The sequence below is a fragment of the Chlamydotis macqueenii genome, chromosome 2, assembly GCF_036417535.1.
Source record: "Chlamydotis macqueenii isolate bChlMac1 chromosome 2, bChlMac1.mat, whole genome shotgun sequence".
Classification (NCBI taxonomy): Eukaryota; Metazoa; Chordata; class Aves; order Otidiformes; family Otididae; genus Chlamydotis; species Chlamydotis macqueenii.
Genome location: NC_141557.1, coordinates 117,183,628 through 117,200,574, shown reverse-complemented (window position 1 = coordinate 117,200,574; position 16,947 = coordinate 117,183,628). Strand labels below are relative to the sequence as shown.

The 16,947-nt window shown below is 43.9% G+C and overlaps 1 protein-coding gene across 1 annotated transcript in view; it reads left to right on the top strand.

Moving 5' to 3' along the window:
* The first annotated feature begins 8,620 nt into the window (after positions 1–8,620).
* B4GALT6 (beta-1,4-galactosyltransferase 6) overlaps positions 8,621–16,947 on the top strand; it is a 33,444-nt gene continuing 25,117 nt past the window's right edge. The window contains exon 1 of the mRNA XM_086742283.1: positions 8,621–9,206. Within this exon, the coding sequence (XP_086598409.1) occupies positions 9,092–9,206 (115 nt within the window). The 5' untranslated portion in view covers positions 8,621–9,091. The remainder of the gene's footprint in view (positions 9,207–16,947) is intronic.

The window sequence follows — 16,947 nt, the reverse complement described above, 5'->3', positions numbered from 1 at the left end:
ACATTTTCGAATAAAAGTTTCACCTAAGCTGGTATGTTCCAATATTTTTGCTTTGATGAACTGGCCTTTTGCTGGCAGAAAATTCTCGACAGATTCTTAAATAGGAATATTTTAACTTTATTTGTTGAGATAAAAACTTAAAACTCCCCTACCTACATATTCTAGTTTATTTCATAAAATATTAATATGGCATGTAATAGTTTATTATATATTCCTGTCCCTTGACTGTATAAAAATGGTTGTTACAACTTGGCTGAAGAGTTTTGCATCTTTTATAGATATTGGTAGACAGATATATAACAGCTAGTAGATTATTTTAATGCAAGTACCTTTCTAACATCTAACACTAAAATTTCAAAAGCAACGCTCCCTTCCAAAATATTTTTTTTCTGATTTTTGTTTTAGCTGTTACCTAGAGAAATTACTTTATTTTGGGTTATCTGCAGTGTTAAAACAACATGAGATCCTAGGGTGAGCCTCTTCATGAAAAATAACAGCTTTCCTCCCTCTTCCGTATGTTGCATGGCTTAGCTCTAAGATGGACACTGCATGCGATCTACAGATTCAAGATCAGCAGTAGAAAAAGTTGTCTTTCTTTCCATGGAGATAATCTAATCTAAAGTAGTATTTGAGGCTTTTTGTAAGAAATGGCATCCAGATCTACTTCAAACAACAAAAAAAAGCAGTACAAGCTAGAAAAGTTAAATACAAGTGAACTATGAACCCAGTTGTTATCTGTTAACTTAAATGAAGATAAAAGAGTATTATGATTTTGCAAAAGATCACAGCCTGGAAAACATATGGGTTGAATGCTCAAAGCAAAGAATATAAGGCCTTGCCTAATGTTTCACTTTTTTCATTCCACCTATGAAAGAAAATAGATTCACCATCCTTCTTGTAACTCTTTTATGGTAACTCTTGTAACTCTTTTATGGTAGCAACTACAACACACTTAGAAACTTACTTTTGAATGTAAAACTCAGAGACTGCAGTTACTAAGTTTCAGGTCCAAAGTTGTACTACCAGAAAAATCTAAAACGTCCTCAAAATACTTCCGATTTGACACTTACTAATGGGATTATAACTGATGTAATGAGGTTAGGTCACATGACCCAAAACTTAAGTACACTACTCGAGTTCTCAGTATTTACCGGTGTTAGTTTTATGTGTTTGCGTGCCACGCTGAAGGACACTAACTTTCCTTGCTAAATTACAGTCTAGATCACCCTGAAACAACTCAATTTAATTTTAAATCAGAATTAATCTTTATCTTGATCTTTAAAAATCTTAATCTTTAAACACCTTACACAGACTGTGCATTTTCTTGGAATTGTCAGGCCTGTTCTCCAGCCTCTCATTCTGAGACTTTTAAGTCAAGGCATTTTAACCCCTTGTTGACTTCGCAAGAAGGATTACATATCAATTATTGCACAAGAACTCAAAATGCTGCTGTCCTATATAACAAAGGGTTATTAATAAAAATCAAGCTGTGAAATCCAAGTAAACGAAAAAACAAAGGTACTTACGAACGATACCAACAAAGTAACTGCTGTATGTAGGCTTAATAATGAAACCACGTTATGCTCATTTATCAATTTTTATTACTGCCATCTAGGAAAACAGAAAATGCAAGGAAGAAAACTAAAGCAGTGATGGCAAAAGATTTAAGAAGCCAAGCCACAGGGAAGATTTAATGGAATTCCCTGTCGTAAGGAAAAAGCTGATCAGGTACTTTTGCCGGTGGCTCAGGGGGTTGCTTGGAACAAAGGATGGTTTGTGGCTTGTTTGGGGAACAGGTGTTGTGAGTGGGAGTGAGTTCGGCAAAAAGAGTGTGAAAGAATTGTTCTGCTTGATGGGGTATTAACTACAGCCTAAATAAGGCTGTTGGGCTGGCTTAGCTGAAAGTGAACACAAAGTGACAGTCAGCAACCAGAGAGCAAATAAACACGACTGTATTGGAACTTAGAGGTAGGGTGTAGGGAAGACACAGTAATGTTGGTGTTAATGATTAAACTTGCAGAAACAATGCAAAAGTTACAAGATTTATGCGGTACTTTAGTACTTTATTGTTGATAAATGGTGTTTTAAACAGATAAATGCCAAAAAAAAAGTTGTGACAAAGTCACACAATCTTTCTGCCTGAACAACAGAGAATATGAAGGCAGCCAAGGCAAAAACTGGCAATGTGCACAGGAGTATTAAGTGGAGGAAAGACAGACTCAAGATAGATCATTACACGGAAGAGAAAAAACTGCTAGTTAAACAAGAGTTTATTACAGCTGATTCAAAGACTGGATATGAGCAATAAGAAATAACATAAACATGCAGCAGTAAATGACCTGGAGAACAAAATATGAGATTTTAAATTAGTATTGCAGAGTGTAAAACTGGATGTTATATGGACGGCACATTCATATTTGTATTGTTTTAACCCCCAGCTCTAACAAATTATTTTAGCAGAAGACCACCTTCTACCTTCTTGAATACTGGAACCTCTGACATAGCTTCAATGACACTTTTGTCAGGCTCAGGTTCTACACTTGGTGACTACAGTAGTTTAAAATACCTTTGCTTCCCTCAAGGTCTTCTGGCAGTCCTTCCTGCTGTTGTCTCACAGCACCCTATGTCCACAACTGTAAAGCCACAATGGTTTGGGGTGTCACTCTTTCAAATGGATTCCAGAAGTGACCCAGATGAAAAATCATCAGACCTCTCCTTCTTCCCCTATCATTTCCAACAGATCAGTGCCCTGATTTTGTTAACAGAACATCATCATGCACAATTGTTCCAATGCAACATGGGGAGCAAGTTAGTTTAGTTTCACGCATGTACTTCCTATGTCACCATTTGTTGGACTCGATGAAATACATGACCTTTTGGAACGACTGAGAGATGTGTTGATTATTGTCGCTTTGGAGACACTGATGGTTTTGCAGTTGTTGCTCTGATGAAGCCTTGTTTGATTTCATGTTTGCTGATCCATAGAAAATTCACTTTTGCATGGTTAGATTGAAAACAGGAATGAGGAGCGAGTTCTGTTGCATGATCATCTTCTTCCAGAGTAAGCTACAATTTTTTAAAAACTTTTCTGCACAAATTCTATTGTAAGATGAAATACAGCAAAGAGCAATGTATACTAAATGGAATTTCCTTTTCTTACAATGAGAAGTACATTGCAATATTGTGACTTATTTAAATAAGTTATCTACTTATTGCACAGTATTTTTTTTTACTGAAGAAAGTAATATTTAAAGAAGATGGAGGATGTTTTAAGTATTCTTTTCAGAGCAGATACCTAGGCCTAGTCGTCTGCCACAACTGTGTGTGAGTCAGGCTGCTGCTCCTGGAGCGTCCTGCTGCTGGAGATTCAATTACACATGACATATCTATCTTCTGAAATTCCATTTTGATATTCTTCCACAAATGTCTCTATGTATTTAAGTTAAGACATTATTCTGCAAGTTTTCTCATGCTCATCACAGTAGCAATTAAATTCTCACAAAACTGCACCTAACAGTCTAAGCAATTAAAAAAAAAATTAATACTGTTGAGCTGAAGACATAGCACTTGCTTTCAGTTATGCAGAGACAGTGATGTGTATGGCATCACTTAAGGTTCCTCCACACAGAAGTTAGGGCCAGTCTTAAGATTTCAGGTACCGTGGACCTCACTGTTGTCTCTGACAAGATTTTGCAAGTTGTCATTGTATTCATCTTCTAATGTTCTCCTTTATGTTTACAGCATAGCAAAACATCTTCTAAAACAACATCAAAATCACTAATAAAAGTAGAATATCAGAGAAGCATGTGTCAGTTATTGCAGTTAAATCAATAGCTATAATACATAAAAATAAAGCAGTAATAACTACATCACATATAAAATAAATTTCACTTTAATGTGAGATAGTAATAAGACATAAATACACAGTACATTTTTGCTTCATAAATCCAAGTTCATGTGCTTAGGGACCATACTAGAGTCAGCTGAAGCTTCAAATTTATACCATATATGTATATAGTAGTTAAATGTTGTATTTTTATAGCTAGTTTTGCACTCTACTCAATAAAACAAATGACATATGTCAAGTTACATAGCTGCTACTGGCAACTCAGAAACAATTTTGTGACAAAATGCATCACTCAATATAGCTGTCTATCTGATACCCATTGCAGTTACATCCATCGAAATATTACTGACAAATCTCTGCTTCAGAGCTGAAGGAGCAGAATTTCTCTCTCCTATGGAAACTCTTACTGGGAAATTCTTATGTCTATACAATGGGGAAATTCCATGATGTGGTTATAGATTGTTGCTGTGTGTACTGTATTCTACTGTCCATAGAAATGTTCCTGTTCAACACCTAGCAAGACTGAAGGCTAGAGGAACTTATTTTTGACTGTTGAAGTAAAAGGTCTTTTAAGTAAGCATGTGGTTTTGTGATTACTATCACTTACTTGCATCACTCCTTCACTGATTAACCAATAGTTTTGTATTTATAGCTCAGACTTTTACGTATGAAGGGACTTAGGCTTTTTATATTTATGATACAAAAATAGTGATATGGAAACCTGCAGAGTGTTTGGAAGCTGTTTGCCTGTGACTGAAGTGAAGTGACAAGGTCATTCCCTCAGCCTAAACAACTCTACTTGACCATGAGCTGTGCGGGATAAAACAAAATGAAGCTATCAATAATGCCTATTGCATAAAAACCACAGTGCAAGTACAGGGATTGAGACAAAATTGCGTTTGGGGGCAGAGCAATTTTGTATCTCATAGAATCATAGAATGGTTAGAGTTGGAAGGGACCTTCAAAGGTCATCTAGTCCAACCCCCCTGCAAGGAGCAGGGACATCCCCAACTAGATCAGGTTGCTCAGAGCCTCATCGAGCCTGGCCTTGAACGTTTCCAGGGATGGGGCTTCCACCACCTCTCTGGGCAACCTGTTCCAGTGTTCTACAAGCCTCAGTGTAAAAATTTTTTTCCTAATATCCAATATAAGTCTACCTCTCTCTATTTTAAAACCATTACTCCTTGTCCTATCGCAACAGGCCCTACTAAACAGCCTCTCCCCATCTTTCTTGTAGGCTCCCTTGAGGTACTGGAAGGCTGCTACAAGGTCTCCCCGGAGCCTCCTCTTCTCCAGGCTGAACAGCCCCAACTCTCTCAGCCTGTCCTCACAGGAAAGGTGCTCCAGCCCTCTGATCATCTTTGTGGCCCTCCTCTGGACCTTCTCCAACTGGTCCATGTCCTTCTTGTGTTGGGGGCTCCAGAACTGGACACAGTACTCCAGGTGGGGTCTCACCAGGGCAGAGTAGAGGGGGAGAATCACCTCCCTTGACCTGCTGGCCATGCTCCTTTTGATGCAGCCCAGGATGCGGTTGGCCTTCTGGGCCGCAAGGGCGCATTGCCTGCTCATGTTGAGCTTCTCGTCCACCAGCACTCCCAAGTCCTTCTCCTCTGGGCTGGTCTTGATCCATTCTCCGCCCAGCCTGTATTTGTGCCTGGGATTGCCACAACCCAGGTGCAGGACCTTGCACTTGGCCATGTTGAACTTCATGAGGTTGGCACGGGCCCACCTCTCCAGCTTGTCAAGGTCCCTCTGGATGGCATCCCTCCCTTCCAGCGTGTTGACGGCACCACACAACTTGGTGTTGTCAGTGAACTTGCTGAGGGTGCACTCTATCCCACTGTCCATGTCACTGACAAAGATGTTGAACAGGGCCAGGCCCAACACGGACCCTTGAGGGACGCCACTCGTGACCGGTCTCCACATGGACATTGAGCCGTTCACCACCACTCTCTGAGTTCGGCTATCCAGCCAACTCCTTATCCACCGAGTGGTCCGTCCATCAAACCCATGTCTCTCTAGTTAGAGAGAAGGATGTCGTGCAGGACTGTGTCAAAGTCCAGGTAGCTGATATCCATTGCTCGTCCCTTGTCCTCCGATGCTGTTACCCCGTCATAGAAGGCCACCAAATTGGTCAGGCATGACTGCCTGTGCCCTGCTGTGTTGTCTCTCCAACAGATGTCAGGGTGGTTGAAGTCCCCCATGAGAACCAGGGCCTGTGACCGTGAGGCTGCTCCTATCTGCCTATAGAGCACTTCGTCTGCTCTGTCCTCCTGGCCAGGCAGCCTGTAACAGACCCCCACTGTAACGTCCCCTGTCCGTCCCCATCCTCTAATCTTGACCCATAAGCTCTCTGTCAGCTCCTCCTCCATCCCCAGGCGTAGCTCCATGCACTCCAGACAGTTGCTGATGTAGAGAGCAACACCCCTTCCTCGTCTCCCCTTCCTGTCCTTTCTAAAAACCTATACCCCTCCATGTTGATGCTCCAGTCGTATGAGTCGCCTCACCACGTCTCTGTGATGCCAACAAGGTCGTAGCCCTGCTCGTGTGCACACGTCTCCAGCTCTTCCTGTTTATTTCCCATGCCGCATGCATTGGTATAGAGACACTTCAGCTGGGCCCCCGACAAAGCCGACTTGCTGGCTGGAGCGACAGGAGTTCTTTTGGACCACAGTTTAAGTTAATTTGCACATACCTGAGATCCTTCCTCAGCTTCTGGACCCTCAGTGCTGGCACTGGCGCCATGCTGACAGCAGTGGGCTGAACTGTGCTCCCCCTCCCCCAGCAACACTAGTTTAAAGCCCTCTGGATGAGCCTGGCAAGCCTTTGTCCAAGCACACTCTTCCCCTTCTCGGTTAGGTGCATGCCATCTGCCCCTAGCAGCCCGGTCTTCTCAAAGCACGCCCCGTGATCTAGATACCCAAAGCCCTGGCTGTAGCACCACTCCCTGAGCCACAAGTTAACCTGCCAGATATGTCTGGCCCTTTCAGGTCCCTGCCCTTCGACCGGGAGGATTAACGAGAATACCACCTGCGCCCCAGAGCCTTTGACTGTTGTACCCAGGGCCCTGAAATCCCTTTTGATGTTTCTTAGGCTGCTGTGTCGCTGGCACCCACATGAAACACCAGTAGCGGATAATAGTCTGTGGGCCGTATGAGGCTAGATATTCTCTCGGCGACATCCCTGATACGAGCCCCCGGGAGACAGCATACCTCCTGAGAGACCACATCGGGTCTGCAGATGGGTGCCTCCGTACCTCTCAGGAGGGAGTCACCTACTACTACCACTCGCCTCTTTTTCTTGGTAGCACTAGTTATCACGCGAGCCGGTCGGGCTACCTTGCACGGCTCCAGTACCTCCCCCGAGGTGCTAGGTCTTACTTCTTCAGTCTGCAGAGCAGCAAAGTTGTTCTGCAGGGGCACCTTGGGGTTCCGGGGAAGCTTCTTCTTCCTTCTGCTGCACCTGCTCCTGCTGCGCCTTGCCCTTGCAACTTTCCATTCATTGGCATCTTCTGCCCGCCTGCTTACCTTGTGTGTCAGTGGCGGGGGGGGTTCTTTTTACCCTATGTCTGAATAAACCCAACACATGTTAACGATGAAGACCTGGATTCTTATGCAACAGAGTCCTGCCGCCATCTCAGGTGTGCTCGGGCACGTCCTGGCCAGCTGCCAACCCCCTGGCACACACCTTCCCATCCGTGACAGCAGTCTGCAGAGGAACGGAGAGATCACCAACTTGACCAGATCACCTAGCAACTTGCGGTAGCCAAGGTTAGTTCCTACAGCAAGAAAGAACTGCTACTTCATGTGAAGCTTATGCTACTGACTTTTAAAAATACTTTTTTTTTTTTGTGTGCAATGGGCTTGAGAGCAAACTACTAATGGAGCGTGCAGATTATCACACATGAATTCAGCCAAACTGAAAGCGTAAGTGTAGCCACGTCTTCAGGAAATGCTTTCTAATCTGCTCCGTGTAGAACTGTTGGGTCTGCTGGCCCTGACTCCCATTTCCAACCGTTCTGCACTAAAAGCAGCCGAGGTACCACGAGATCTGCCTGTGGTCGCCCTTGGCATAGGGGCAGCACCGAGGGGAACAGAGCGGGAGGACAGCTAAACAAGCGGACATGGACTGGGTCGGCCGACCTCCCGAGAGAGCCAGCAGTGCCCCCGCCCGCGGGACCCGGCCCTTCCCCGCCGTGTCCCGCAAAAGGCCGAGGTGGCGGGGCACGGCAAAGACATCTCCCGCCTGACGGCCGGGCACAGGGGAGCGCCTGCAGAGAGGAGCCCCGCTCCCTTCACCGCCTGCTGCTCCCCAACGGTTCTTCCCGCCCTCACGTGACGGCGCTGAGGGCTCCACCGGACGCCTGCCCCACCGCCTCGCACCCCTGTTCTCCCTGCCCCGGTGATACAAACGCCCGTCCACGCACCGGCCAATCGGGAGAGCGCTCTCGCTTCCCCCTGGCCTCCCATTGGTCCGCGCCGCGCGCGCCGCCGCCGCAGCATAGCGGCGGCACCGTTGGCGCGCCCCTCTTTGCTCCCCACCCCCCCGGCCCCCTCCGCCGGCGCGCGGGGCCGGGCGCGCGCCCGCCGCAGTTCCGCAGTCCGCCGCCGCGCCGGGGCTCGCGCACGCTCCAACCGCCGCAGTCAGCCGGGGCTCGGCTCGGTGGGGCGGGGCCGGGCCGCGCTGCGCGCTCCCCGCCGGTGCGGGAGGAGGTGGGAGCGGCCGGGCCGGGCTAGGTTGGGCGCGGAGGTGACGGCCCGCCGGCAGCGGGGATGCCTCCGCCGCCGCTTGTGAGGGGCCAGCAGGCGGGAGAGTGGGCGGTCGCGGCGCCCGGCGGCATGAGCAACGGCGGGGACGTTCCCCCAGCCCCGCGGCAGCGCTAGCGGCCCCTCCCCGCTCCGGCCGCCACCTGCGAGCCGCGGCGGCGGGTTCAAGCCCGCCCGGAGGCGCAGCGCGAAGGCAGGCAGGATCCCGCCGCTCGCCCGCCCGCGAGGGGGGCAGCCGGGCCGGCCACAAAGCGCCGCCGCCCGCCCTCCTCGTCGAGCCCCGGCGCTGCCCCTGCCGGCCCCCACCGGCCCGCCCGCTCCCGGAGAGGCGGCGGGAGGGAGGGAAGGGGCGAGCGGAGCCCCGTCGTCACCTTCTCGCTGCCCGATCCATGGGAGGAGGGGGCCGGCTCCTTCTGGGAAGCGCCGCCGCGGCTCGCCGGGATTGAGCGGCGCGGCCGGCCGCCGGCGCGGAGGGAGGATGCCACTGCTCCGGAAAGTGCTGCGGGTGTCCAATCGCTCCATGCTCGCCTTCATCTTCTTCTTCTCCTTCTCCTCCTCCTGCCTGTACTTCATCTATGTGGCCCCCGGGATCGGTGAGTTGGGAGCCGCCCCCTCGGTTGGGGCGTGGGGGGGAGGTGTGTGAGGGCGGGGGTGGGCGCCCCGGCCCAACGGGCGGGGGGCGGCCTGGGCGTCGTGCACCCGCCTCCCCCCGGCCTGTCACGGCGGGCATCGCGGCGGGCGAGGGGCCTCTCCGATGTCAAACGAAACAGGAACCCCCGCCTCCTTGCCGAGGTAAGGTCGGGGCGGCTGGCAGGGGCTGTTGCGGCGGCGGTAACCTGTGTTAATCTCGGGTCTTTGTTCTGTTGATTGCAAATGCTCTAGAAGATTCATCAGCCGTCGCGAGATAGGTAAATGCTGTTCTTGCTTCCCAGGCCGGACAAGTGAGGCAAAAAGAAAATAGCTTAGCGTTTCATCATGTTATAAATTAATGGCAGAAACCAGGAAAGAACTGCAAAACTGCCTGCTGGAATCACTGGAATGCATTCATATTTTAAATCATTAGTAACTGCGTTAATAATAAAGCACATGTGAACGGAAATTAAGAACCAATTTGTATATTTGTCATTTACTTATGTCAGTGGGATCTCTCTTCACAGATTTTACAGTTTGTTAACTTCCACTTCTGAAAGAACCACTTCAGAGGGGAGACAGTTTCTTTAAGAAAAGCTACATAAAGTAACTGTTTCTGCTGATGATTCTGTGAGAGCGTCAGGCTTTTTCTCACTGGGTGATCCTTTCAGAACTGCTTAGTCTAACCCCTGAGCTAAGGCAAGCGACATCCTGTATGGTGCTCCATGGTGTTTCACTATGTTGGGTGTCTATTGGCTAGGCAATGTTTTCCTTGTTTTCCAGGGAACGTTTACACTTTCTCCTGCACTTCTTGCTTATCAAGTGCTACCTAAATACCTGTAAAACCGTCTCGCTTTTTGTCCTTAGTGCTTTAAAATCCTCGGTGCAGTGATTACTACAAAATGTGCACATTAATTTGGCCACTGAATCTGCAGGAATTGTTTCCCATTGACTGGTGTCTTTATGCGATTTGGCTTCCTCTTGTTCCCAGTCTTCTATTTAGCTTCTAAACCCTTTCAGGGTGCAATTTTCCTGTACTTACAGCACTTCAAACAATAATGACATATCTGTCAATTATTATTATAGTTCAAATAAATATTAAAAAATATTAGGGAATATATTGTGGGTTGAAGTTCTTGAGTTTCTTGTCTGTTAGTGTTTCCCTGCTGAAAGGAATGTGTGTGATCTAGTCTTGTGAGAGAATGATGCTACTAGAGTTCATTTAGACACCTTAGCTCTATGAGACACTAGTGCCGTATCAGACTAGACTTTAAGTACAAGTAGTTGGTGTATGATTTAGAAAGCAAAGTGCAGTTTCCGCATCTTTGTAAGAAAGCAAAACTATTAATGTCTTGCATAATGTATGCAGCTGGAGTTTTACTTCATTATTTAAATGTTTCTTTTTCAACAGGTATCTTTTTAGAAGCACATTCTCTTCTTGCTAAACAAGGCTTATGCAGTTCCTTGTTCAGAATCAAGGCCTCTAGTGATGACGCTTTTATTTCCTGACTTCATCTTGCTGCTCACCTCCTGGGATTTAGATATCTACTAGGTTTCCTTTGTACCAGGAGTGAAATGAAATCAACAGTATCACCAAAAGAATTCTTGGCTAGGTTATTCAGGTCTGATCAACCTTATGGAAAAAAATAATACTCACTTAAACTGGTCTCTCTTGCTATCTCAGACATGTATACTGCTCTTAGCCCTTTCAAGCTGTGGTTTAGCAATACAGAAAAATTTGTGAGATTACAACTCTTTCCGGCAATACTCTGGTGTACTGCCCTAACTTTGTATGCAGTTATGTTGTGAACTCATTCAACTTGAACAAATCAAACCCGTACAATATTTGGCTTATTTTTTGTCTACGGCACTTCTTGGATCCAGTTTGAAAAGCTGCCAGGCTGTGCTGGTCTTACTAGGGGAGGGAATTTAGAAAATGATAAAGAAAAGGGCAATAGGAAAATTTTACACTGGTAATCTAAGCTTGTCAACTTGCAGATGTGATGTGGTTTTCCCAGGAATTTGCTCCTGGAAATGTTACTTTGTAGAATGGAGAGAAAGAAGGTTAAATATTATCTTAAATTCAGTAGGTATCCTTGGCAGTATTATTGGGGAAAATGTAAGTTGTAAGAATGGAAGATTTGCAAAAAACCCACTAACACCCCACCCCCCAAGTTCATAGGCAGATGATTCATCTAATACACCTTTGCTGTATGTTCGTGCCATTTGCGTATTGCAGTTTGTGCTTGCTCCTTTCCATTGTGTGTGGTAGAGTAGGTGTGTCTGAATCAAAGCTGATGGTGTGTGGAGAGGAGGAGGGCTTAAGATTGCTTATGGGAAGTTCAGCTACCTTATCTGTTAGCAGTTTTTCGTGAAATATATTCTGCAGTGAAGTCATAAATGGTTGGGATCTCCCATAGTTTATGTGTACAGAGATATTTTAGTGAAGGTATTTGTTTCATTGGAACACTTTCTTCCTCAACAAGCTACAAGGCACAGTGTCAGAGAGGAGGAAAGTTCTAATTGTGTTGTAGAGAACCGGAAGTGCTCCCTGTCTGGTTTCTCTTCCTGGTGGGTCAGAGGAACTGAAGAGAGAGGGAGAAGTTGAATTCCCAAATGTTTTATGGAGCAGCAGTGCTCTGGAAGGTGGGAAGGGGAAGGTGTAGCAGAATGGCTTCTTGAAATGTCAAAGCTGAATGAAAATCTGAATTCTTATGGGCTAATAGAGTGGAATTCCATCCTAGCAAGCAGTTCATGGCTTATCAAAGGGAGATGTCTACACAAGTGAGCCCTTAGCACTGGGAGAATTCTCAAAGAGGTCATTATCACATTCTCTCTGTCCTTCGTGCTAATTAGAAAACCGAGCTACTGCAATTTTTAGCAGTAAATTGCAGATTTAGTGACAAATGCAGTTTGGGTGAATTTGGAATTCTGACAATGTGTTTAGAAGGGAAAAACCTTAATTACTTATTTTAAGGTCCTTAATTATTTCTGTCTAATATTTAAATGTTTTTATTTGCACAATTTTTTTTTTTTTGTAGAGGCCTCTCAGAATGTTAGTTCACTGGGAAATAGGAACCTTTATTATCCCATGCATTTCAGAATATGAGGAGAGGAAAAGCATCTAAACTACAAGTTTTCAGACACTGTTCTGTGTTTTGAGACTAAGACATATAATATTCCATGTAATATAAAAATACAGGGTTTATGTAGTTGAGAAGAATTCATGCATGATATTTAGGTTGTTCACGTGTCTCCTTTCCCTTCTTCAGTAAGATCGGAAGATGGGGTGGGGTAGAGATGACTGCAACCCTACCTCAGCACACCGGTGGTCTTTGGATAGTCAGGGGAGCTCAAGCACAGAGGCAGATTAATTTATAATTGCTGATTAGAGAGGATAACTGTTTTTCTGGTTTTCATTTTCCCTATTTAATTGAATGGATGTCTTGAAGCAAAACCTAGAGGGATAGGGTGGCAAGGTAAAATGATAGAAAATGTTTTAAATTTTAAAATCTCATTTAAATATATTTAAATGATACTTGTATGTGATAGTTTCAAGTTTTTTTATGTAAGCAGATAACAAGTGCTACTTCTCCAGGAAGACCACTTTTCTGACAGTACCTCGTCTGGTACTCTTTCTCTGGTACAGAAAATGAAAAGGTACAAACTGAAGTTGCTGGTTTTGAATTGGTCAATGAAGATGGCCTGTGATTCTGAAACTTCACTGGAAGTTACAAATATCCATGTACGCTGTAGTTAAAGACTGAAGAAGCTAACTGAGAGCAGGAATCTTTGGGACCAGGATGTTCTTTTTCAGTGTTGTAGATAATAGTACTGATAAAAGGGACCTGAATAGTCGACGTCTGGTGCTGACAGCTGTTCAGAACACGTATTCAGGTTCAAGTTTATGTCATGGAAAGGATCCAAAGATGAGGAGAGTAAGACGAAGTATCAAGGCAATGGTGACCAAGAGAGAGCACTTACTGATCTTATTTTACTGCCAAGCCAATCCGAGTATTGCCAGAGATTTTTTTTTTTTTTTTGCTTTTCCTGTTTTCTGTCAGCATTGTAACTGAAATCACATTGGACAACATAACTGATCTCAGAAAATGATCTCTTACTCACATCTGGGTTCTTCCTTTTTGTCTGTCTCCAGCAGAGAACCTTTACCAGTCTGGGTGGAAGAGTACCTTAAAGCTCTTAATATTGTAGTCAATTACAGTCTAACTTGGACAGCTTGGGTGTGATGACCTTTGTAGTTCTCATAAGAATTGGTTATGGAACAATGCAGTGATCAGGGAAGATGCCGTCTTTGATATCCATAACTAGAAATCCGGAATGGTGGAATGAATTTGAGGAGGAAAAAAACAGCTACTGTTTTCTGTCTTCTGGTCTTCTGCTTCTCTTAGTAAAACTACTACATCTCTGGCAATACTAACCAAAGGGCAGGTGTGCAGGCTAGGTGAAACTTGGAAATATCTCCGTTGGTTTTAGCTCACAATTTGATATTGATCTGTTTCCTATTCTGTTAGTAGGAAATAATTTTCCTAATAGGAAAGGATATCACTCCTTTTTGAACTTGTGCAGAAACTGAGGAAGGAGCTGAAAATGCTATCAGCAAGATAAGTGGTTGTCAGTGCTTCGAGGTTCTGAGCTGTAAATATGGGCACAGCGTTTGTGCTAATATTCTTGATTCCTGGCATCTGGGGCAGTTGTGGTATTTCTAAAGACTTACTGTTTGGTCATAGAATAATTTAGATTGCAGGGACCTCTGGAAGTAATCTGATCCAATCTCTTGCTGAAAGCAGATCCTGCTAGATCAGATTGCTCAGGACCATGTCCATTTGAGTTTTGAATAACTCCAGGATGGAGATTCTGCAGTCTCTCTGGGAAACCTGTTCCAGTGTTTGACAACTGTGAGAAAATGGTAATATGTAATTGTAATTTCCCATCTTGCGCCTTGTGTTCATTGCCTTGTGTCTTCCCTCTGTGTACCTCCAAGTGTTCAATTTCATCTTCTCTGTACAATTCTACTGTATAGTTGAAGATAGAAAAAAAATACATCCTCCCCTTAGCCATTTCTGCTTAAGACTGAACAAACACATTTCTTTCAGTTTCTACTTGTACGTCATATGCTTCATCTTGGAAGCTTTCCTCTGGGCTTGCTCTGGTATGTTAATGCCTGTCTCTTACTGGGATCCCCACACTAGACACAATACCCCAAATATGGTTGGGGGTCACAAGTTGCTGAATAGAGGAGAACAGTTGCTCCTGTCGATACGCTGGTTATGCTGCTGCTAATACAAGGCAGCATACTGTTGACAGTGTTTGCCACGGTTATACACAAATTATAATACCTTCAGGGTTTTGTGATAGAGCCTGTGTCTTCAAGGCAGTAGGTTTAATGCCGCTCAAGGGCTGCACTGAGATAGGAATAATGCAGCTAGCCTGTTTAAAGCAAAACAAATCCTTTGTTACTCTCCTCCTTTGATCCTGTGTGGAAATACCATCTGATAAAAGACTGATGGATTTTGCAGGATGTGGTAGAGGTTCATGTTTTTTTTTTGCTGCAGTCACCTTCTTTTACTCCCTTCTAGGGGGTTGTTCTCATGGATCTCTTACAAGTTTCTTGAGTGAATGTAACTTGTCTGTCCCTTTGTTTCATAATTTCTGTAGTACAGACCTGGTTCTTTGGGAGCTATTTTTAGCTATATTGCTTTATTAAGGTTCACCTGTTATTAAAGGCTTCGTTTGGAGGCAGGAGTAATTTAGTTTGCTGAAGTGGTCTTCATGCTTGCTGTACAGCTTTTCCCTTCAGTTCCACAAATTACAACCAAACCCTTTAAGAGAAACATTTTAGTCAGCTTTCTGATGAATAGTGTCTTCCCTTTTTTTTCTTATGCAAAGAGGAATATAAGGCTTACATGTTCTTCTGCTTAATTACTGATTTGCAATGATTAGAAGTTCTTTGGCATTCTGACTAATGGCTTGAGCTTGTTATGAGCTCAGGCAGTTTAATGGGTAAATTTTCTGCCTTATTCTGGGAGGTGCAAAGTTTTTTCCGTGATGTTGGCCCAGCACCATAATTCCTAGCACCTGATGCTGAATAAATTATTGCAGTTCAGTCAGTCATGACTGTCTTTCACTTTTACGAACAGATAAGCTTTGACTAAACATGCATATTTCAGTTGTTTTGCATCTTTATCTGATAGTTTTTCTAAAGCCCTTAGGTGTACTTAGTTATTAGTCAGGCAACTGGCCTGCATAGAATTTCATGGAGTACTCATTTTGTGATCTTGCTGTTAGTCAGAAAAAGGGAAGAAATACAGGCACTTACAGTGCGCAGCTAAGTTCACAAGGACAAAGTAGTTATGAGACCTTGTGAAATGAGTTTTTCACTTAAGCCAGCCAGTTATATGAATGTGTTCTTCTCATCGATTGAGGAGGAGAGACTATATGCTCTGGAAACGTTTATTTGAACTATGGTGCTTCACTGACATAGCTCAGTCTTTAACCATTTTCACATTTGCCTGGGGTGAAAATAGCTTATCTACTGGCTTTTCATTACTGTGACTATTTCTACAAGTGACTATCTCTGCTTGTTTCTCTACAACTCTTTGTTTTGGGTAATCTTTTGTATTCAAATAATGCAATTATGTTATGGGGAGCAACATGTAATGGTTGTGCATCATGTGGGATCCAGTGCTAGATTTGTGTGAATACAGTGCAGAGATTGTACTGGAAAGCCCAGAATCCAAAAGATGCTTTTTTTTTGCGAGATATTCCCAATGGTCAGTTCACTTTCTTAAGTAAAAAAAAAGAATACACACACAATAAGGTAAAGGTAAAGAAGGACAACTGCGGATTTCTTTAATTTGTGATGATGCTTGGAATATTTGATTTACAGATACTAGAGTTTTATATTTTTCTCAGTAACTGAACTCACTAGAACAAAATTCTGGAAGAATTGGCAAGGCTTAAGCTTAAAATGACACTATAAAAACATTTCATTGTTGGTGTCCAGAGTCATCCTGTCTAGAACAGTCTTCATTGAACAAATGTCTTAATGAAATTTAATTATGTATTTTGAAGTTGGAGTTGAAATTTTGCTAAAATAGTAGAAATTAAAGGAAAAATATTTAAATAAAAATATTTCTTTTCCCAATTGAATCTACCTTGACTGGAAGGGGAAAAGAAAAAGAAAAACGTATATAAATTGCATTTTTAGTGGTTATAGCAATGCTAACTTGTAAATTTGTGTAGGATACTGTTTCAGAATTAGCCATTGAATTATTTCTAGCTTGCTATAAAATCGACTAATAGCCTGAGACTGGAGGATAGAATATTATCAAATGTGTTAACAGTTGTATTAGTTGAATCAAACGTTGTGTCATGTATCATGCTTAAAAATACTTATTGTGAAAGAATTTTTTTTTCTTCACCAATAAATGGAGACTTAACCAATGAGATGTCCTCTTTTACTGGCTCAGGGAAACACTGAAAGGGCATTTATTGAAACCCTCAGACTTGCAGTCAGAGGACTCATCCATTTGGCATGTCCTTTTTTGCACTGAGTATAATTGTCTGGAGTATTGAAAAACACCACTACTAAAAACAATTTTGAAGACTCTCTGTTGTAGCTGATACAGATTAATCCATCTGCACCACATGAATAATCTCAAACCTCCAGAAACATCTGTAGTT